General features: G+C 41.2%; 1 protein-coding gene across 1 annotated transcript in view; it reads left to right on the top strand.

The window, feature by feature from the left end:
- AFF3 (AF4/FMR2 family member 3) overlaps positions 1–21,349 on the top strand; it is a 429,746-nt gene that overhangs the window by 322,222 nt on the left and 86,175 nt on the right. Inside the window, exon 11 of the mRNA XM_044919020.1 lies at positions 16,118–16,158. Within this exon, the coding sequence (XP_044774955.1) occupies positions 16,118–16,158 (41 nt within the window). The remainder of the gene's footprint in view (positions 1–16,117; positions 16,159–21,349) is intronic.

Below are 21,349 nucleotides of genomic sequence, written 5' to 3'. Positions count from 1 at the left end.
TAGTCTTACTTGTATTGATTTCTAGTTTGGTTCCATTATGGTCAAAGAACACATTCTGTATGATTTCAATTCTTGGAAAGTTACTAAGTATTTTTTATGGCCCAAGATCTGGTCTATATTGGTATATGTCTTATGGGCACTTGAAAGAATGTGGATTCTGCTGCAGTTGGGTGGAGTGTTCTATAAATGTCGATCAGATCCTGTTGGTTGATATTATTGTTGAGTTCTTCTACATCCTTGCTGACTTTCTCTCTAGTTTCTTTATCAATTGTTGGGAGAGGAATGTTGAAGTCTCCAGCTATAATTGTGGATTTGTCTGTTGCTCCTTTCCATTCTATCAGTTTTTGCTTCATATATTTTACAGCTCTGTTATTTGGTGCATAACATTTAGGATTGCTGTGTCTTCTTGGTAGATTGACTTTTTTTTTTTTATAGTTTACATACAGTGTTATATTAGTTTCAGGTGTACAATATAGTGATTCAACACTTCCACACATCACCCAGTGCTCATCATATAAGTGCACTCCTTAATCTCTGTTACCTATTTCACTGATGTTCCACTCTATCTCTGGTAATTTTCTTTGCTCTGAGGCCTACTTTATCTGATACCGATATAGCCGCTGCTGCCTTCTTTTGATTAATGTTTTACATAATGTAACTTTTTCCATTCTTTTACTTTCAACCCACCTATACTGTGTATTTGAAGTGAGTTTCTTACAGATAATATATTATTGTCACATTTTTTATCTATTTTGCCAATCTCTGTCTTTAATTGATGTATTTAGAACATTTACATTTAATGTAATTACTGATATACTAAGGCTTAAGTCTGTCACTTTATTTTTGCTTTTCTGTCACTTTCCTTTTCTTTCTGTTTTCCTTTTTCTGTTTTCTTTTCCCTGACTTCCTATAGGTTTCTTAAACATTCTACAAAATTCTGTTTTTATTTATCTGTCATATTTTTAGTGTATCTCTTTATATAGCTTTTTTAATGGCTGTTCTAGGAATTACATTATATATACATAACTTATTAACATTTCATTAGTGATGGCATTTTACAGGTTTCCTCCCTGAGTATTCTCCATCACAGAACTGATAATATGTGGATAATGGAGGATTTTGTTTTCTATCTTCCTGACTTTTTGAGTGAGCAACCTGAATCTTATTCTGTATCTTATTCATCCTAGTGCATACCCTGGCTGACTGGCATCCAGTAGGAAACCCTCATCTTCCCATAACCAGATGCACACAAGTATCTTTATCTTCACTCATCCCCTCCTTTATTCCTATTACATGAGAATGCTGCTTTTTTTTATCAAGTCTGTCCCATTTCCTCTTGGTTACTTGGGGCCTTGTTCTTTTGACTCCTTTCTGCCCCACCTCCCTGTCAGAACTATGCATTGGGTCACAAGTAACCTCCACAGAGCCAAACATACTGGGCTCTTTTCAGTCTCTTGGCTTACCAGAAGACTTACTGCATTAAACTATCAATCACCCCACTTTTCTTGAGGTGTCTAACACTAAACTCCTGGTTTGCTTCCTGCCCTTTTGACTGTTTCTTCTTAGGCTCCTTTCTGGCTGCTCCTCTTCTGCCCAATTTTAAATATTGGAGTCTTTCAGCATTTATTCATGATTTCTGTTCTCCACTTCCTTTCTCTCCCTCCCTCTCTCCTCTCTCTGTCTGGGTGATCTCTTCCATTCCCATGACCTTCATTTTTTATATGCTTACAATTTCTAAAGTTATATCCGCAGCTCAGAACTCTCTTCTGAACTGCAGACCTACTTGACTTTTCCACTTGGATGTGTCACAAGCATTTCAAATTCAGTTTGTGCCGAACTGGACTTCTGGTCTTTGCCATCCTTTACCCACCCACACACAAATATATTCTTCTTGTGATTGTTTCCCTTTCTAAAAGTAGCCCTGCCAGACACCCAGTTGTTCAAGCCTAGAAACACCAAGCTCATCCTTGACAACTCCCTGTTCCTCGCTTAAATGTTAATTTTATCTCTAAGGCCTGTAAATTCAACCTCCAAAATTAAATACTAGCCTTTTCATCTCTTTCCATCCTGACAAGTCTAAACCAATCTAGTAGACACTAGCATATTTCTATTCTTCCTCTCTATAATGCAATCTCCCCATGGCAATCTTTTAAAAATATAAATCAGATCAACTCATTCCTTGGTCTAAAATCTTAAATAGGTTTTCCGTTTCACTTGAGATAAAATCCAGAGCTCATAGCATGACTAACACTAAGTCCAGCTTCACCCCCTTCTTTCCCTTCACTTCACACTGAGCTCATTCATGGCACGTTAGCCACATGGGCCTTTCTTACAGCTCCTTTAACAAGCCATGCTCAGCTGCCTCAGGGCCTCCAGAGGCCTCTCCTCCCTCATTTTTTTTTTTTTTTTTTTTTTGGTTTGACCAACACCTACTCATCCTGGAAGTGCAACATAACTTTTACTTTCTCAGGGGGCCTCCCCATTCTCTAAATCGGACCTCCCAGTTAGTCCTTCTCCCAATTGTCTTAACCTTTCTTCGTAAGTCTCATCGTATTTTTAGTTATGTGTGATGTTTACTTCTTAAAATATCTGTCTCTACCAACGAGACTGGAAGTTTCCTGAGGGCAGGGACTGTGTCTGGCACAGCAGTGGTGCTAAATACTTGCTGAATGGGTACATGAATCCACATACAATTTTGAGTTGAATTGACAGTATTTCCTGCTTTTTGTTGTCCAGTATCAAAGATAACTTTTGCTCTGCCTTTATTCTTTTACTGAACACTATGGTTTTTCAAATTAGTCCTGTCCAAAGATCCAAGGTGTTGACAGAGAAGACAAAAACGTAAGACCCAAAATCTTAAGGTGGCTGTAGATGAATGTACAAATAATCTACCTATTTAGGAGGAAAGGTCTATCCAATCTCCAATGGAAATGTCTATAGCCACTTCTTAAATTTGCTTACAGCCACGCCATGTTGAAGTTACAAATGTTCAGAATTTATCTCAAACAGAAGCCTCCGAAACCAAAAGAATGGGTTTCTCTGCAGCCTTCCCTTTCAAGGATAGCAGAATTTTGACTGTAACGTCTAGAGCTGAGATTGTGACAGAGTTTACCTAGAAAGTTTGGGGTTATAATTAAAATGGAAGCATATTCCCATGTTCGCTCTTATAATTTTCATACTTGATGGGGTTCAGACTGGGACTAGGACAAATAATATGAGAATCCATCTTCTTGTTTGTCTGGGTAAATGAAAGATACCAATAGTGTAGCAATTTATTTAGATCCCCTTTTCTGTAACTCTTGGCTTTAACATTCCAGAAGCCAATGTTTTCATGTTAAGAATGCAAAGAAATTAGAAGATTTAAGACAAAACTATTCCTGAAGCCACTAAGTACTAAAGGAATTTTTTTAATGGAATTGGAGAGATTAATTATATTGCATGTCTTCCAATTTGGTAAAAAGAGGAGCTCTGATTCTCAAGTCAGGGAAAACTTGGGAAGTCAAACACAGCGAATATCTAGATGAAATTATTATAGCCAAGGCTTAAGGAGAGGAACAGATGATTAAGACTTTCAGCAAGAAGCAGCCGAGAGAGTGTCAACTGCAGACAGTGTGTCAGAGATGACAAATATATAAGCTCAGGGAGAGTAAAGAAGCAGGGATCCAAATTGAATGGCTACATATGTGCCTGCAGCTTCCAGTAATTACATTATCCGCACGTTATCAGGCAGTCTTTTCATTTTAATTATATAACTGCATTTTTCTCTTTAAATGAGCATGGTTTATCCGCTCAAACTGACAATTTTAATTTTACAGGCACTGATGATTGGATATAATCTATAGAGGGAAATTTTCCTACTGGCAGAATTTACATCTTACAATGAAGAAAAGTTACCTTTTAATCCCCAATCAATATTTGGAGAGCACACAATTAATTTAATAGATATCTAGGTAGCTAATGTAAATCTTCAAGTTAAAGAGCTAGTTCTTATTTTTAATGCATGAAGTACTAACCGTGTCTCAAAAAGAATCCCAGCCCTCTCGGAATGAAGCTAAAGCCTCACTGCATCAAGATGTCAAGATCATAGGTGCAATTGCTCCAAGCGCTGAATTGCAGTTCTCATTGCTTTTTGTCACCTTTGGTTTCTTATGGGGAGGCACAGAAACATCCCCACTCGGTTCTCTGCTTTTTACCATAGAGGCCACTGGATAACTCACATCAGTGTGGGGTGTAATATTGAAAGCAGATTGCCAATTGTAAGAGGCTCTGTTCATTTTTTCCCTTGTTCCTTTTTAATATGACAATTGCATAACAGAAAGCAGAGCTTTCCAAAAGAACCTCTGAAGCCATTGGCAGTGCAGGTCTATCAGTGACCAAATGAATTAGCTAAATGATATGCAGACGTGGAATAAAAACATAGGAGGTTTTTGCAGCCCAGCTTCACTTCCCTGGGTGCATTTTTCTTCTCAGGATCAGCTCGGTGGATGCCGGAGTTCTTGGCCTGTGAAAATTTATTACCCACAGAGTCAATCTGCATTCAGGTGGCCAAGTCTGAATAAATAGAGTCATTGTGCTTGTCTGGGATTTGTGGCTAAAGTTCATCCAGTCAGCTTGACATTCACATCCCAGGAGATTCATAAAAGCCAACACCCTGGTATGTGCTCTTGAATCCTGCCAAACTTGTGTAGAATTATATAAACAGGAGTTGAAGCAGTAATCAGGACCAGGTTTGAGGGGCAAGGCTCCAAAATCAAGTTCCTCCTCCATTAGAAATGAACTGTATTGTAGATGTTATTTGTAGTCAAACAAGAGCTAAAAAATTTTTACATAAGAGTCCTTCTGAGAATCAACTTGAATGCCTACTAAGTGCCGAACATCAAGCAAGACACATTAGCAATATTCATTACGGTAATTTAGCCTCAAACATTTAAAGTAAATTTTAAATGCCAGCGAAAGCTCTGCCCTCAACGTACAAAAAGAAGCATATATTACATATATTAAACGTAATAGCAAAATAGAAAAAAAGGAAGAGTAGTTTATGTTTGTTTTTATGTTTAGTCTTGCATTAATGTTATCCCTAAGCTAAATATCCAATTTAATCATATTGATGAATTGGTTTCTTTTTAATATAGAAGCAGAGCAATAACTCAAATTGAAAACGACTGCCTGTCAGGCTTTGTCATGTGTATGAAGTAAGCATCTATTTGAAACTTCTGTCGCAGTCAGTGGAGACTCAAATGTGTAGCAGGAGATTTTTATTTGGAGAACAGTCCTAAAACTTAGTTAAGTAATCATAATATATCAATGAAATTTCATTGTCACCAGAAGCAAATGCAAAAATCTCTTAATATGGGCCAATTTTATTAAATCATGCCACTCTTCATACACATTTGTGAAAAGCACGAGCATAGATAGTAGATGACCAAAAATGTAATGGCCTTTGTTTCATGTTCATGAACAATAATTTTCAAAATTGAAATTATCAGCTGACTTAAATGTCACTGAGCACAGATGTACAAAGCCCCACAACCCTATTTCCTAAAATATTTTCTCAGACCTCTTCTGAGGACCCGATTGAGATTTATGTAGGTTTAGTTGTGCCCAAAATGCCTGGACCGTAGGATGTGACTGGTTTCGGTTGGAAGACCCTGAACAGAAATCCAGGAAATGAGAAAATTATATGAAAATTAAAAGATCCATTAAATTTGGGCAAACATACAATTAACACAAAAACAGAGAATCATTGCTTTGTTAAGTTCAAGAATTCATAGAGGAGCTATATTTTTGAAACTAAGCCAAGTTTTTGTTAATGGTGGATATCAGTACCCACAAAATAGACTCTCCATTTGGAGAACAGAAGAAAGGCCATGCGTCAGGAGTTGATAGGCATGCTCTTCTCAAATACAGCTGCCAGCAGAGCTCCTGGTTGGCAGAGGAAATGGAATTCTCCCTCCAGAGGACATAGCTATTTAACTCAGAGGAATAGTCCTTTGTCCTGTGACTTTAATGGTTTTTATCTTCAGTAGCTTCTTCAGAAGTGTAACCATTCAAGAGTGGATGCTCCTTGGAGTATATGCTATCACTCAGATCCAGGCTTGAGTGGTTTCATTTAGTGAGGGATTTACCTACAGTCACTCAGGTGTTTGGTCCAGATATGCACTTGGAAAGTTTTATTTTTGTTTGTGTTTTCCCAAATCTTCTCCAAGTGGGGCTGGTTATCTCCTAGCACAGCTTTTCTCAGGAGACTCTCTTAGCCTGTTGTTTCTACATGGAGCATAATCATTTGTGGTCATTCAACACCCCTTGGCACTTGCCAGTTCCATCCTGACCAGATTTGCAGCCAACAGGTTGGGCTGAGTGAAATAAGACCATCTTTAAGAAGCAGACCAGACAGTTCCTGAAACGTCAGGCCACCAGACCGTCCTCTCCACACCAGAAAAGTGCAAATGAGCCAGACTGTCTCTCTGGGGAGGTCGATTCAACAACATGTCTCCGGATACCACTTATTTCAACCTGGGCTTCATTCTTAAACATCCAAAGCAGTTCAAGGAAGAGTATGTGATTACATCGCATATGTGAAAACACTTTTCACATATAAACCCTGAGGCAGTAGTCTCTTGAGAGGTGAAAATGCTAATACATCACACAATCAGAATCGATTTAACTTTCTTTTATGTTAAAAAAAATTGGTTTGCAAAGTACAATTAGAAGACTCTTAACCATTACAAACCTTTTTTTTTTTTAAGATTTTATTTATTTGACAGAGAGAGACAGCGAGAGCAGGAACACAAGCAGGGGGAGTGGGAGAGGGAGAAGCAGGCTTCCCGCCGAGCAGGGAGCCTGATGTGGGACTCCATCCCAGGACCCTGGGATCATGACCCGAGCCGAAGGCAGACGCTTAACGACTGAGCCACCCAGGCGCCCTACAAACCTATTTTTACCTTCAAATATTGCAAATACAGTAAAAAAGGTGTCTAAGTGAAACATAAAATCAGACTTAAGATGTTGGTTATTCAAATACAAGTTGCATTTACAACAAAACTATCAAAACATTTATGTGACTCTCATCTTTATACAATAAAAAAGTCACGTTTATATGCCACACAACTTGGACCCCAGTTGCATTCATGATAATTAAACACCTACCAAGGCCGGTGGAAAATGAATGGGTCTCCACCAAAGCATTATGTTGAGGTAGCATAAGGATAAAGGCATTTGGCAAACCCAACAAAGTAGGAAGTGACTGAACCCAGTATCCCCCGCTATGCCAAAGATGAGAGTTGTTAACAGGACAATCACCGTCTTGGCCATGCTCAAGGTCTGGCTTGCACTGAAATTGCTCTGTGAGATGAGTTCTAGGAGTGTGTGAATGACCAAAACCCTAACCAGTGGGCCACAAAGCCATGGTAGAACCTGCAGGGCTCTTAGATTGCATCCCCTCCATACTCCAAATTTAACCTTCCATTCCCAACAACCAGGAATCATTTAAATCCACATACTACCTGTGGAGTATCTCCAAGCTACTCAACAACCATCCTTAGATATGATGGTCATTCTTCCTTGTTTGCTTCCACTTTGAAATTGCAGTTGCTAGATGAACATGCACACACACACACACACTCTCACACACACACACACACACGGAAGGCTATTGCCTTGCCAGTGTTCTGTCCCAGAATCCAAATGTTTCCACCACTCTCACCATTGTGAGAATTTACAGCCAAGCTTGGATCTTTCACCATCATCCAGCAATACTGGTGGGTTTGCCCCATTTGCCTGGTGAATCCTCAGTGATCTCTGCACCTTCCTAGCCCTGACCCAGGCAGGCATCTCCTTATTATATGCAATTCTGTCATGTGAGCTCTGAAAGTAAAAATGACTTTTTCCTCAGGAGTTTCTGGCAAGCTCTGAGATAAACAATATGCTTCTACCTGTAAACCTCTTGAGGAAAAGACTTTAGTCCCAGAAACCTAAAACCCACCCATCTCCTTTGCAAACGCCTGTCTCAAAGGTGACTCCTAGGCTTCCTCTTCATTAATGTCCCCACAGAAAGCTTGCCCCTGGGTGTGTTAGCGTCCACTCAGCATCCCACCAGTCCCCGTCACACTGAGACTGGCAGAATTCCAAATTCCTCTGGTCCCCTTCCCTTCACCCTCTGCCAGGGATAGTCCAAGGTGAGGCAAAGGCAGGGCTGGGGTGCCATTTCTTACCGGCTCTGACTGTGAGCAAGTCAGACTTACCGAACCCCTGTTTCAATATCTTAAGGTAACTGGACAAAAATACTAAAGTAGATTAATAGAAAACATTTTATATTAATATAAGTATGTGTTACTGTGAAGCTGTTAGAATGCACATTTTAACATCCTCCCCCTCCTTTCTGCCTCTTCTCCTCTCCCTTCTCCCCCAGGAATGTTCTTTTTTTGCGTTGCTGGAACTTTTTTTAATGCCTGTGTAGTAATAAAAGGAGAGGAGTACAGGAAGAAGCCAGGAAAATTGATTTATATCAGAAAAGGCAAGAAGCTAATTATAGAGGAATAGATCTGGAAGGTAGGAGGAGGAAGAGGGGAGAAGATCTGGAGTTTCAGGGGAGAGAGTGAGGAGGAGGGGAGGAGGCAGAGAAAGAAGGAGAAGAGAGACAGGGCCACTGCCTATACTGTCGGTTAGACCTTGTACAAAGGGTTGGTTCAATAAAGTAACTGGTGCTCACTTGCTGTCCTCAAGGAGCTGGTGTCTAGCCTCCCTAAGTCTGGCCCTTTATGGGGTAAGTGTCCAGCTGGCCAGGTAGGTACAGCTATTTGCTATGGGACAAGTTGTTCCTCTGACCTGGCTTGGGGCTGGATATCACTCAGCTTACTTCTACAGCCACCCCCCAGCATCGTGCTGAATGCTAATAGCCTCATGCACAGCCATGGCTCTTCCTACCATTATCCCTACACTTCACACTGACCTCTTAACCACTCCCACACCAGCCTCCCTGCCCCACAGACTTCCTCCAGGAAGCCACTGGGACCCTCTGACCCGTGATGTTGCCCTTGTAGCAGTCAGTATGACCCACTGTCTAGGGTTGTATCTTCCAGGCCCTCAGTGGAGCCCCAGCCTCTGTGGTAGGAGTCTGATATCAGTCACCGTGGACGGGGGACAACCCCCATGGCATGTGCTCACATTGTCCCCACACCTTTCCCTTCTTTCTCCTAACTCCTAGTGGCTGCCCCTAAATTTTCATTTGTGAAGGCAAAAGTCTCCAGGACCTAGAGTCAGGAGCTTGTCATCCTGCACAGCGGATATCACAAACTGCTCATAGTTTATGTCCAGGAAATGCTCAGTGAAAACAAGCGTGTCTCTCTTAATCCCTCTCAGAAGATCTGAATGGCCAAATTAGGACTGTCACTGACAGTCTGGCCTCAAACAAGTCCCCTAAATCAGTAAGCTGGTTAAAGGAGCCAAATTAGGAGATATCGTTGTACGGGCAGACTTCATCTGGTATTGTCAACCCCAATCAGCATTCTCCATGGGATATAATAGGTGCCCAATAAATACTTGTTATTGTCTTTATGGAATTTCTGGTAGACATAAACAAATCTAAGCAATCCAGTGTGGGGGGGAAAAAAACTAATGAAACTTTCTCCAAAGAGGAAAGTGTACCCTAGTTTTTAAAGAAAGTGAAATAAAGAATATACAGCAAAGAAAAAAAAAATGTATTTCAACAAATCTCTTAGATTGCAGCTGTGGCAAATAAATAGTGGCAATATATCATCCCCATTAAGTTACCTATTCACATCCTGCCTGTGAATCCCGCTGCAAGTGTTGTCAGTCTCCAGGAAGCCCTTTCCGGTGAGGGGGATGGGCTAGGGTTTCCACCTTCACTGATCCTCAAGGAGCTGGAAGAGCCAGGATTAGAATTCCCAGGAAGCAAATGGCAAACTCCTCAAGAAAGAAAAGAACCCGGTGCTAACACATGTTCTGGGCTAGGAGTTCAGAGAGAGGAAGATCGACAAAAGCCTTGGTCAAGGAGCACTTATAAAAAGGATGAACTAGACCTCAGATTAGGCAGAATCTAAATAAAAGGAAGAGCAGCTGGAAAGAGAAGGGGGAAAATGACAGAAACATTGGCTTCACTTAAAGAAACAAGAATGCAAGTAATTTGCCTGCTGCTGACCCCATTCCGCTGTTTGCTTTCTTTATTACCAAGCTCCTAAGCCCCTGAAATTCTGTCTTCTCGTCCTGATCTTATTTATATTTGTGCAAAGTTGTCTTTATTAGAGCGGCCATGCAGCCCAGCGTGCCCAGAAAAACAGGGTTTTCTCCTGTTGCCCCTGACTCCCATCTGGGTAGCATCCCCTTTCATTCTCCAAAATGTTCTTATTTGGATCATAAATTGCATTGTCATCCCTGACTCTGCCTGACCCCTGCAGAGAACAGGATAAGGTCAAAGTCTACTGAACAAAATGCTTCCTAGACAGCATTTCTAGGAATCTGAAAATGCACAGGACTCATTATTACAGAGGAAAAATGGAAGAGCTTAAGACTCTTTCCTTTGTCTTGCAAATATTACTAAGCGGACTGAAAACAACAAATGGAAGAGACTGGATCAGCTAGGACTAAAATGAAAAGCTACAGCATAAAAGTTAAGTTAATGACACATAAGATGTGCTAAGAGACGTAGAAGGAAATTAAGCAGTGAAATAAATGAATAAATACAAGTCTCAACTTGCAGAAAAGTGGCAGGAAAAAAGTAAGGCCTTACCGGACAGAATTCCTATAAAGATACATGAATCCAGTCTAAATTTCACAGTGTGCTTCAGTAACAGCAAAACACAGAAGAACGAAGATTAACTGTGATAGTGTTTATTCAAGTAGTTGAAGGTGGCTAAAACGTCCTAACACAGGTGAAGCCAAATGATTAAATCACTGCTTGCAGAGGTAGGTGCTTTACTGTCAGTATAACAAACCTGCTACTGTTTCTAGAAAAGACAGAGGTTAGTCACATGTGGATGGAGAAGTAAAGATGTGTTCTAACCACTTGAATCCTGAATCTACTTCTCTGAGAAGGAGAGCAAACTGTAGATCCAGAAAATTCAGCATATATCTCCTTTTTATGACTTTTAATTGGTACCTTGTGCTTTACTGGCAATTACACAGCTTCAGTCTCGTGTATGTATCCAACGATCTACTCAACCTCTCCGCTTGAGCACCTGGTAAGCATGGAGAGCCACTGATCGGGGTGTGCAGGACTGGTACAGGAGCAGGGGCAAAGGTAGACTTTAATTTTGGGTGTGTGGAGTTCAAGTTGCTTCCAGGATGTTCAAGCCAGAAGCCTGCGACTCATTACTGACCCCTCCCCTGGTCTGTCACACCCCATCAATCACCAGTTCCCTCAGTTCTGCCTCCAGAAGGTAACACAAGCTCTCTCTGTCTCCAGTGCTGCCATGCACTTCCCTTGCCCACATTGTTGCAACAACCTCAAACATTGTCCCTTCCCTCTCAAATCCATTCACCACACAGAAGCCAGAGTGATAACTGAAAAAATGTCAATTATATTGCCTCACTCCCTACTCTTTTCTTTTCAATTATAGATTCACCAGAAGATGCAAAGAATGTACAGGCAGGTCCCCTACATCCTTCACCCAACTTCCCATAATATAAATCCTTCAATGTCTTCTTATTGCCCTGTGGATAATATCCAAAATCCTTATTCTGACCTCCAAAGCCCTTGGGATGCCCCTGCCCACACTGCTCACTGAGCTCCCCCCCCCAGTGTCCTTCCTATAGTTCTTCAACTGAGCAAGGATCTAGGCCTACCTCAGGCCTTTGCTCCCAAATTGTCTTCCCTGACTGGACCCCTTCCTTCCCCACTCACTCCCGTTTCTCTGGGTCAGTAACTTCTTTATCCTTCAGGCATCGGCTTTTTTGTGCTTTACTTAGTTAGCAAGCCTTCCCTGACCATTCGTTCCAAATGAGGTCTCCTTCATATTCGGTTTCATAGAACCCTGTGCTCTTCTGTCATTATGCTTGTCATCTAGAATGTTTGTATATGTTTAACTTTTCATGTCTGACTCACTCTAGACCCTAAGTACAATATGGGGAGGGTTTTGTCCATTTTTCCTGTCACCCAGGCCGAGCCCCGTACCTGTACATTGTAGGTATTTCAGATCAAATTACAGAGCTGTCTGCATGTTAGTCTGTTTTTGTCAAGTAAAAAAGAAACTGGATCATCCTGAGACCCCTCTGAATTTCAGCCTCTTCCTTTCATTCTCCTCCCTACTCCAATATCCATAAACTTGTTCTATGCACAACCCAATTACAAGAAGGACACTTAATTTCCTCTTTGAGTTCCCTTCAGTAACAGATTGTGACTGGTAATTCATTTAGCATACATTGAAACCTGAATGTCTACTGATTATGTGCCAAAACACCGAGCTTGCTATGATAAAGACAGAGAAAAGATGTCATCTCCTGGAGAGAACCTGGAAAATGATTATTTCTGGTGGAAAACTTGTTTTGTCTCATAGACTTATGCTTCAGAGTCATTCATGAATGAGTAATGAACTCAGGAGAGATCAATGAAGCATTCTCTTAACCTTCTCAACCTATTTTGCTGAGAACTGAATAAGAGGAAAGTTACTAGAGGAGATGATGATTTAGGAAGAGAAAAATATGGTTGCTGTAATGTACAACTCTTGAAAGAAGGAAATTGGGCAATTCATCTAGCTTACTATGAGTAGTTTTTCAGGCTTCAGTCATGAGTCACCTAAGTAATTTTTTCTCTGCTCTTTAATTCCAATGTTTATTTATTTTATTATTTTCCAACCATGAAGTGAAATAGTATGCAAAAGTCAAACTACTTTTAAGAGAGGAGGCAGTAAAAAAAAAAAAAAAAAAATTGTGGTCTTTGCCTTGCTATATGACATACAGTTTTAATCTAATGCCATAAAGCTTTTATTTTCTCAAGGAATTATTTAAAATGGTTAAAATACTCTCATCTCTTTTCTTGATGGATGATGAGTCACCCTCTGTAAAGTTTTTAATGATGTAGAATAACTGCAAATTAAATAGCACAATCAAAACCAGGCATTGAAAATAGTGGTGCAGGCAGTCAGTGTGCTAAATACCATGGCATGAAGTGGGTGGTAACACGCATCGTGCAGACAGCTTGAAGAGTGACTGGCTCAGACGGACATCACTTAGTGACTGGTGGCATGACTGATGTCTAAACCTTCCTATGTCCGTGACATACATCAAAGCCTTTTGGCCCCAGCATCACATCCATCTGCTAAGGAAAAGCAGTCCCTGCCCCAAGCTTCTAGGTCAGCTTATGTGAGGAGGACTCAGCTAACATCAGGCCTACGGAGATATTCTCAAAAGGTGCCAACACCTGGGATGCATCACTCCAGTGATGGCTGAGTGGCTGAGTTTCTCATTTTTTGTTTGTTTTGCTTTTGCTTTGGCTTTCTAAATAATTTTCTCATAGGCTGCACATCAAAAAGCACAGTGTTTCCTTATCACAAAAGTCAGCAGGAGGTATTTGGAGGCAGGAGAGAAAAGAGTCAATAGACTTTTTAAACACTGACACCCATGGATGGGGAAACTGCAGAGACCATGTGAGAGGTTTCTGTTGAACTTGCAGTCACATCCCTTATGATTTTTGTTATTCCAGGAAGAGTCGGTGTCCAGTGCCTCCTGCTGAGATGATGTCAAGAGACTGTACTAGTAATGCATGCCATCTTTCCTTTGGGGAGTTCCAAATTCTTTTTGTATATTTAGCCAGAGTCAAGAATAGAGAGTTTAGTTCTTTTCAAGGATAGCTGCCAAAAGTGAAAGCCATCTTGATGAGTGATAAGAGAACCCTTTAGGAGACAAACCTGGGCACAATGATGGTAGCCCATCCCTTGCTGGGTGCTTTTTGTGGGCATGCTCCTAGGCTGGCCCTCCAGGAGAGCACAGAGCAAGGAGCGCGAGAGAAGGAAGTACCCATCCTCTGAGGTATCGGAGGGGGCTCCAGGGCTCCAAGTCTTCAGCTCAGGCTTCTCACCTCTTACCCCGTGCTTCTTCCTACTCCCTCCGGTGTCCTCACCAAGAGAAGCTCTGTGGATATTCTTCTTTCCTCTCTTGGACTAATTATGTGACACTGGAATGCCAGGACATTTGGGCCTTAATTTGCTGGAAACCAGGGGGGAGGGCGGAGGCAGTAACCCTTTAGATTGTCGGGTTTTGCTAGATTAAATCTTAAATCAGTGTGGTGATATCATTTGTGGGAATTATCAAGGTTCCTCTTATTTGTTTGTTTTCCAGTTCCTTTTGCCCGGCCTAGAAGCAAATCTGACTTCTTTCAAATCTGACTTTCATTCCTACTTTGCTGTGATATTTCTCCCTAGAGCTACCCTTGTCACTTTAAGGGGACCTGTCCTCACTGTACAAAGGACCTTCCTGATCTTTGAAAGGTTTTAGCATCCCCAACCCCAGGCACTACAAGCCAGTAGTGATACCCCTCATGAATGTAAAACGAAGAAACACCCCTACTCAATTCCAGACACTCCTTGTCTTTAAAGTTCTGCTCAAATTTCAGTGGGAAGGACTCCCTAATGATTCATTCATTGAATGTTTACTCAGTGGATATTTACCGAGCACGTGCTAACAGTTCTAGGCACTGTTGAGGAGCTACTGGTCCACCAACCATTAGCTGTCATTCCTAACACTGTCCTACCTCAACCTTTTCATTCACATGTTATTTCATGTGTGTCCTCAAGTCATCCCTGGACCTCCAGTGTGACTTCTTACCTAGGGATGGAGCTTCTCCAAGACAATGACTACTTATTCTGCTTTTGTTTTTGTCCCTCCTGGAGCCCAGCATAATAGTCTCTACACAGTAGGAATTCAGTAAGTGTTGGACTGATTGATCCAAGGATATGCAGCTCCCACCAAGGATATATTTCATTTCTGCAATAGGATTGATGACGCTGATGTGTCATTTTCTTTTTCTAATTTGAAGATTCTGTCTATTTTGTCTGCTGTCTAAATGGAATGAGGAATAGCATGGGAAAAATTTTGGTGTCCCTGGTAAGCAGTAAACTTGACATGTGTAGCATACATGGTGAAAGTGAACTATATGCACTCTTTATTTCCTGGTGCACCCTGAGTAAGCCTTGGTTTTACAGGCCATGCTTTCATCCCCTCCCAATTATAACTTCTGAGACAGAGAACAGAGCGTGACCTTGGCCTTCTGAAGTCTCAGAGTGCTCAGTGATAGAAAGCCAATGTACAAAAACATAGAGAAGTCAGACAAAAAGAAAGTGATTACAAACCTGAGAGAATCTGATGGAGAAATTGTGGCCTTTTTCTTTTCTTTTTCTCTTGGTTTTGGTAGTAGGGAAAGTTTCAAAAGCATTACAGAAATGCCCAGAATAATATAATCATCTCCCAATGTGCTCATCACCTAGCTTCAACAGTTACCAACCCAAGGCCCTCTTGTTTCATTTATAAATGCCCACCCACCCTCCCTTCCCTCCAACTGTCTTGTTTTAAAGCAAATCCCAACATCATATAATTGTATCCATAAATATTTCAATATGGATCTCTAAAAGACTCTTTTAAAAATCGCCCCGACGTCATTACTATGCCTAAAACAAATCAATAATCTCATAATATCATCACATTTCCAGTCAGCATTCCAATTTCCATTTGTGGTGACTTGTTTAATAAATCTGAAAACTGAGTCAAAAATTACGCTTTCATTGAGAAAGAAGCTACAAAGGAGCCAAGACAGATTTTTTTCTTACAGGAAAGTAGAATAAAACCATGGGAAAAGCGATGTCATAGAGTGAAAATGCAGCAGCTCTGATCGTCTCTCCTGGTCTCCAGAGACTGGTCTAACCTCACCTGCCGAGTACGCCGTGCCTCCCCACGCTCGCCCCCTGGTGGCAGGGGTGTGCTGCGGGGGCTTCTGTCAACTGTTCTGGAAGCCTTCATTTCTTAACATGATGGGGTTCTCTACTATGTTGCTAGTAGTTTAATATTTGGCCACATGGCAAAAATGTGTGTGACACCAGATTTTTAAAAGTGTTGATTGAGTACATAGTTTAAAGTCAGAATATTAAATAAACATCTCTGCCCTTCCTTCCAGCAGGCAGCCCAGAGAACTGCTCTCCACGCTCTGTCTGACAGGTACATTTTGTCATTTTTATGAACTATAAATTGCTTTATGAAACATTGAGCCCTATTTATTGTGGCATATAATTCATAATCGGATTTTGTCCCTAAAGTATCTGTGAACTGGAATGTTAAACATTTTGCATGCTTGGATTTGTCATGCATGTGTGGAGTTTATTACTGCAAAAATCGCCTTGTTGTATTTCATAGAAAGTGTGAAGAACCCCTTGTTGTGCAATGAAACAGGAGACAAGAAACTTAGAGGAAAAGACCTGAATGGGGCAGTAAATTCTGAACTTTGGAATTGGTGGAGATCTAAGCTCATTGTTCAGCAATAAGAGTTTCATTTATTTTGAAATGTTTTCTTCAGACTTTTTCCATAGCGCTTCACCAGGAGCTGTCTGTCTTTTGATGAAATTCTCTCTTGAAATACTTCATGCACATAACCCAGTTCACGGTCCTGAGTGCCTGACTTTTTACTCCTGGCTTTGGCTTGTGTTTTTGGACTTGTGTTATTGAACGAGATATATAAACCTAATCATTAAACACACTCAAGCTGCATTTCACATCCTGCTCTGCCCAAAAAGCTGTGTGTAAAGAGAGCTGAACAGGGACATACAGAGTTACTTTTAGGAACAGACCAGACCCTTTTTGTTTTGGTTGGTTTTTGAGTTTTCATTTACTAAGGTTGGGGTGTGTGTGTGTTTCTTAAAGAACTGTCAGGAGGTGAAGAGGAAGCCCGCTTCTGTCCACAAGGGAGGTTCTTGCAGTGTTGGAACCAGCTGGAGGAGATGTTCCCCTGGCTGGCTGGTGGGCACCTCAGCATTATCTAGCTAACTGTCACTACCTTCCTTTTCTTCTCAGTTCTTGTTTTGTTTTTTTTTTTTTTCTTTTTGACTGAACAATAATTGACTGTGTCAACTAGCTCAGTTCAGTGCTTCTCCAAGGTAAAACCTGTCACTTAGGCAAATTATCTGTGTTCATGGGTGAAAAGCATTTTCTCTATGGTGGCAGGCTGAGCGTGAGTATTTTTATTTCAGTTGAAAAGCCTTCCCCATGACAACCACACAAGCTTGTGTGCTCTGAGAGGGGCCGCCACGTGATCTTCTGGGAATTGCTTCTGGGATTTTCACAAAAGCTGATAACTGTACTGCTGCTGAGTCTGTTGGTAGAAAGACACTCTGGATCGAAACACTGAAAATCTGACACATTAATTCCTTTCCTCTACGTATTTCTTTTTTCCCTCTGACTTATTAAGTAAGAGTTTCCTTCAACAAAATGCATTGAAAAGCAAGCAAAGGCCCTCAGTTTATAGTATTATGTTACTGCCAATGGTTAGAAGATTTCTTTTAGGGGTATTGAAAATGTTGTAAAATTAGATTATGGTGATGGTTTCACAGCCCTCTACTAAAAGCCATCAAATTGCACATTTTAAATGGGTGAGCTTTATGGTATCTAAATTATATTTCAATAAAGCTATATAGAGAGAGAGATGCAAAACATCATTATGACCTTTGGTAGAATGAATCAAAACCTATTTCAGGAAAATGGGGAATTCCTTTGAAGACATGGTTGCAAATACAAAGACAAATCATCAGAGACTAGAACTGATGCATTCTAAGGCTGCTTCCCAAAACATACATGACTCTGTCCTGGATAGAAAACGTGCATGGATTTTAATGATGAGCAGTACTATTCCCCTTGACTTTTTTGATATTCTCTCTAAAACTCCTCATCAAAACCAATAGTTAGTCAACTAGTAAGTTAGCATCTTAGCCCCTGTTGATTATATAACTGCTAACAGCAGAATACTGTGAGAAAAAAAGTCCATTCCCAAGAAACAGAGGTTCCCATTGTAATTTCTCTTCTTATGAATTTCCCCCTCTTTAAATGTAATAGAGCATTGCTCCCTTAAGTCTAAAGGTTTTTCTGTTCAAAACTGGGGGGATTTGGCTCATTTTAAAGTAATGAGTTGACTTTGCTCTTCTTACAATGCAGTTGTTAAAGCTACCTTCCCTGTGCTTCCTCTATTCTGTTTTCCATGAATTCAGGGCCACACGAGTAATTTCCAGAAGTGAGAAGTATCTGTAATCATTTGGAGATACAATTTGAAATCCTTTTTTAAAATAAGGACTTAAAACACCTACTGAGTTCATGGGATTTATATTTTCTATTTTCTTAAATTAGGGAATGCTAACTTACCAAGTAGTAGATGTCATTTTCTAGCACATTACTTATTTTGTTGAATAAACCAGTATTTTCTAGAAAATGATGAATGTGACTCTGGGTCATACTACTGCATGTCTCGCCCAATATTCTGTCTGTCAGAGGAACCACCTCAGGGTGGGAATGGAATTGAGTAAAGATTTCCCCCAAGTCGTGACCTTCCCAAGGTGGAGATCTTACCCCAGTATCTCTGGCTACTTAGAACAGGGTATTCATTTACATGAACTATTCTGTTTTCCTGAACTATTATTTTCGGCCTGTTGTTATCACTTCTTGATATAAAATTCCATTATGATGAGGCAGCACTTTCATTTTGTCCTAGAAAATGGCAGCACTTTTAAGACCTCACAAGGTGCTTCCCTGAGTTCTGCAGTTAGGCAGAACAGCCCGTGGTGGCTTAGGCTGTGCCACTGTGGACTTCCTGTCTCCTGTCCTGCTAGTTTGGTCACATGTGGGCCCCTTTCACTTCCAGTTAGCCTTCTAACCACCTTGAGTAGCTGGTGGACACAAGGACATTTGATACAGGAGCAGAGCCATTTTGTTTCAAGATGTGAACTTGATGATGACTTTGAGGTCGTTGGTGGGTGTGAGCATACACTGAAGGAAGCCAGTAGCTGTTCTCTGCTTCCCCGTGAGAAAACCTGCATCCAAGTCTTAGAGACCTAACTTGATGAGACGAGTTGGCCACTCCCTTTTCTTTCTAATGGCAGGTAGAAATCTTGTCCCTTTGGGGTGTCTGAGATGAGAGAACATCCAGATGCCTTTTGAAGGCCAATCTTGTCTATCTTTTCATTTCTCCAGTTTCTTGGTTAAATAGACATTCTAGCAGAAATCCAGTATCTCACAGTTAAGACTGTGCTTTAAAGTTCAGTGGGTCCTAAGCAATCAATGCACAACCTTGATAAATTAAAACTATGAGATTTCCATTACCTAAATGTAAAAATCTTCTGTGGTCACCTCCAATGAAAACGTGTGGCCTTGTTTGGTTTTGCCTGAACAATGGGCTGAATTTATGGTTCCTCCAAAATAGCCAAAGTGTTGAAGACTGGGTCACACTGGCAAGGCAAATCTGGGCTTCAGCCCAGCTAACTTGCACCACCCTGCAGGGACAGGAAGCCTTGCATGAGGGTAGAACGTCGCTTTTTTGTTGTTGTTGTTCTTTCCTACTGCTGACTGTAGAATTTTTCATCTGTTTTATGCCTTTGAGCGTCAGCTGGCCTACCAGAGGCCCACTGATTCCCCAAATCATGAAAAAAGTAGGAGACCAGGGCAGGAAGAGGTAGCAAAATTCTCAGTAAGGTAAAACAAGCTAATTAGAAGAAAACCTCAATCTACAAAGGAACACTCTCCTTCTTACTTAGTCACTCCTTAGAATGTGCCTCCCAAGTGTTTTTTTTTTTTTTTTTTCCTTATGGATCATTGTACTGGATGGGGTAGAGAGAGGCAGAGGAGAATAAGGATAAATGGGCACGAGGCTTATTTATAAAGGTGTGTCTTTGGTGTATACTCACTGCACTGTGAAAGCTGCCACACTGCCAGTAATGTGGAAAATATGCAAAGTGCTGTTCAGAGAAGGAAGGGTATGTGTGCAGCATATGAAGTGCCTCTGAATATGATTAACTTCGCCTCATAAGTAGTAAATAGTAGATAACTGTGATCAAAAAAGGGATTCGTGTGATTTATCAAGCTGAGCAACTGTGCATTTGCAGAGAAGCTGGAGGTCAATCTTGAAATCTAGGGCAAGAGGAGCACTAGGAAATTGCCGGGACTGAGAAGTTAATCATACCCTTGGACTGCTTCCATCTGTCTCCGAGTGACAGAGCTGCTGCAGAACGAGCTGGGATGCTTTATAGCAGCAGATCAGGAATTAATATTTTCTGTGAAACCTCAAGCATCATTTGCAGTAACTTGGGTTTTATAAAAATGGAGCATAATTTCATATGAATAAATCACATTCAGCTGGAAATAAGAGGAGCTGGGGGAAAAAAAAAAAACTGTGCCTGACTTAAAAAAAAAAAAAAAGGAATGAGCAAGAAAGCCAACATGAAAACAGTTGTTGAAGCGATGGCACTTGGAGGGCACGAGTGTCCGTGTGGTTAAATTGTGCATATAATCATCTTCTGAAATGTCAGCGTGTGACTCCAGAAACGGCTACATTTTTATAGCCTTGGAGATGCATCACCAGACTGTAACCTGTCTGCCCATCTGGCAATATCTCAGGTCCAAGATCCATTTATACTGAAATCCAAACAACTGCCATTGATTGATTCACTTATGCCTTGAGCATTTATTGAGCGCATCGCGCGTGCTCAGCCAGCCGCAGAACTGGGGCAGGGATGCAGTGGTGAGCAGAAGCTGCCATGCACCTTCGCTCAGGGCTTTACCACTTAGAGGGATGCTGGCTTTGCAAAAAGAAGGGCCTCTTTGGGCTCATTCAAATAAATCACACCGATCAAATCTCCTCTTCCCATTAGGGAGAATGTAATGGAATTAAGCAAATGAGATACAGACTAAAAGGAAGGGGTTTTCCTTCCACATGGGGCTGGTATTCATCCAAAGGCAGGACTGGAAATGGCCCCAGAGTAAGGTGAGGAGGGCCAGGTGGGATATCGGACTGCAAAGTAGGGGGTTTGCACCCAGTTTCATCTTCCTGACCCCTTGCCAAGTGGACCAACTTCAACCGAGCAAAGGGAGCATGCTGGGGCGGCCACCAGCACAGAAGTGTAACTTTCTGCATAACATTTTACACAATGTCCCTGATGTCCTGAGAGAAGAGCCACAGTTACCATGCACTACTAACAGTTGGTCTCTTCTCAAAGGGTCCAAAAAGCGGGTGGGGAGGATGCAGAACTTTTTGTTGTTGTTGTTATGTTCATCACCATACATTACATCATTAGTTTTTGATGTAGTGTTCCATGATGCATTGTTTGCGTATGACACCCAGTGCTCCATGCAGAATGTGCCCTCCCCAATACCCATC

Source organism: Neomonachus schauinslandi, chromosome 10 (assembly GCF_002201575.2).
Source record: "Neomonachus schauinslandi chromosome 10, ASM220157v2, whole genome shotgun sequence".
NCBI classification, from domain to species: domain Eukaryota; kingdom Metazoa; phylum Chordata; class Mammalia; order Carnivora; family Phocidae; genus Neomonachus; species Neomonachus schauinslandi.
This window is presented reverse-complemented; position numbering and strand designations above follow the sequence as displayed.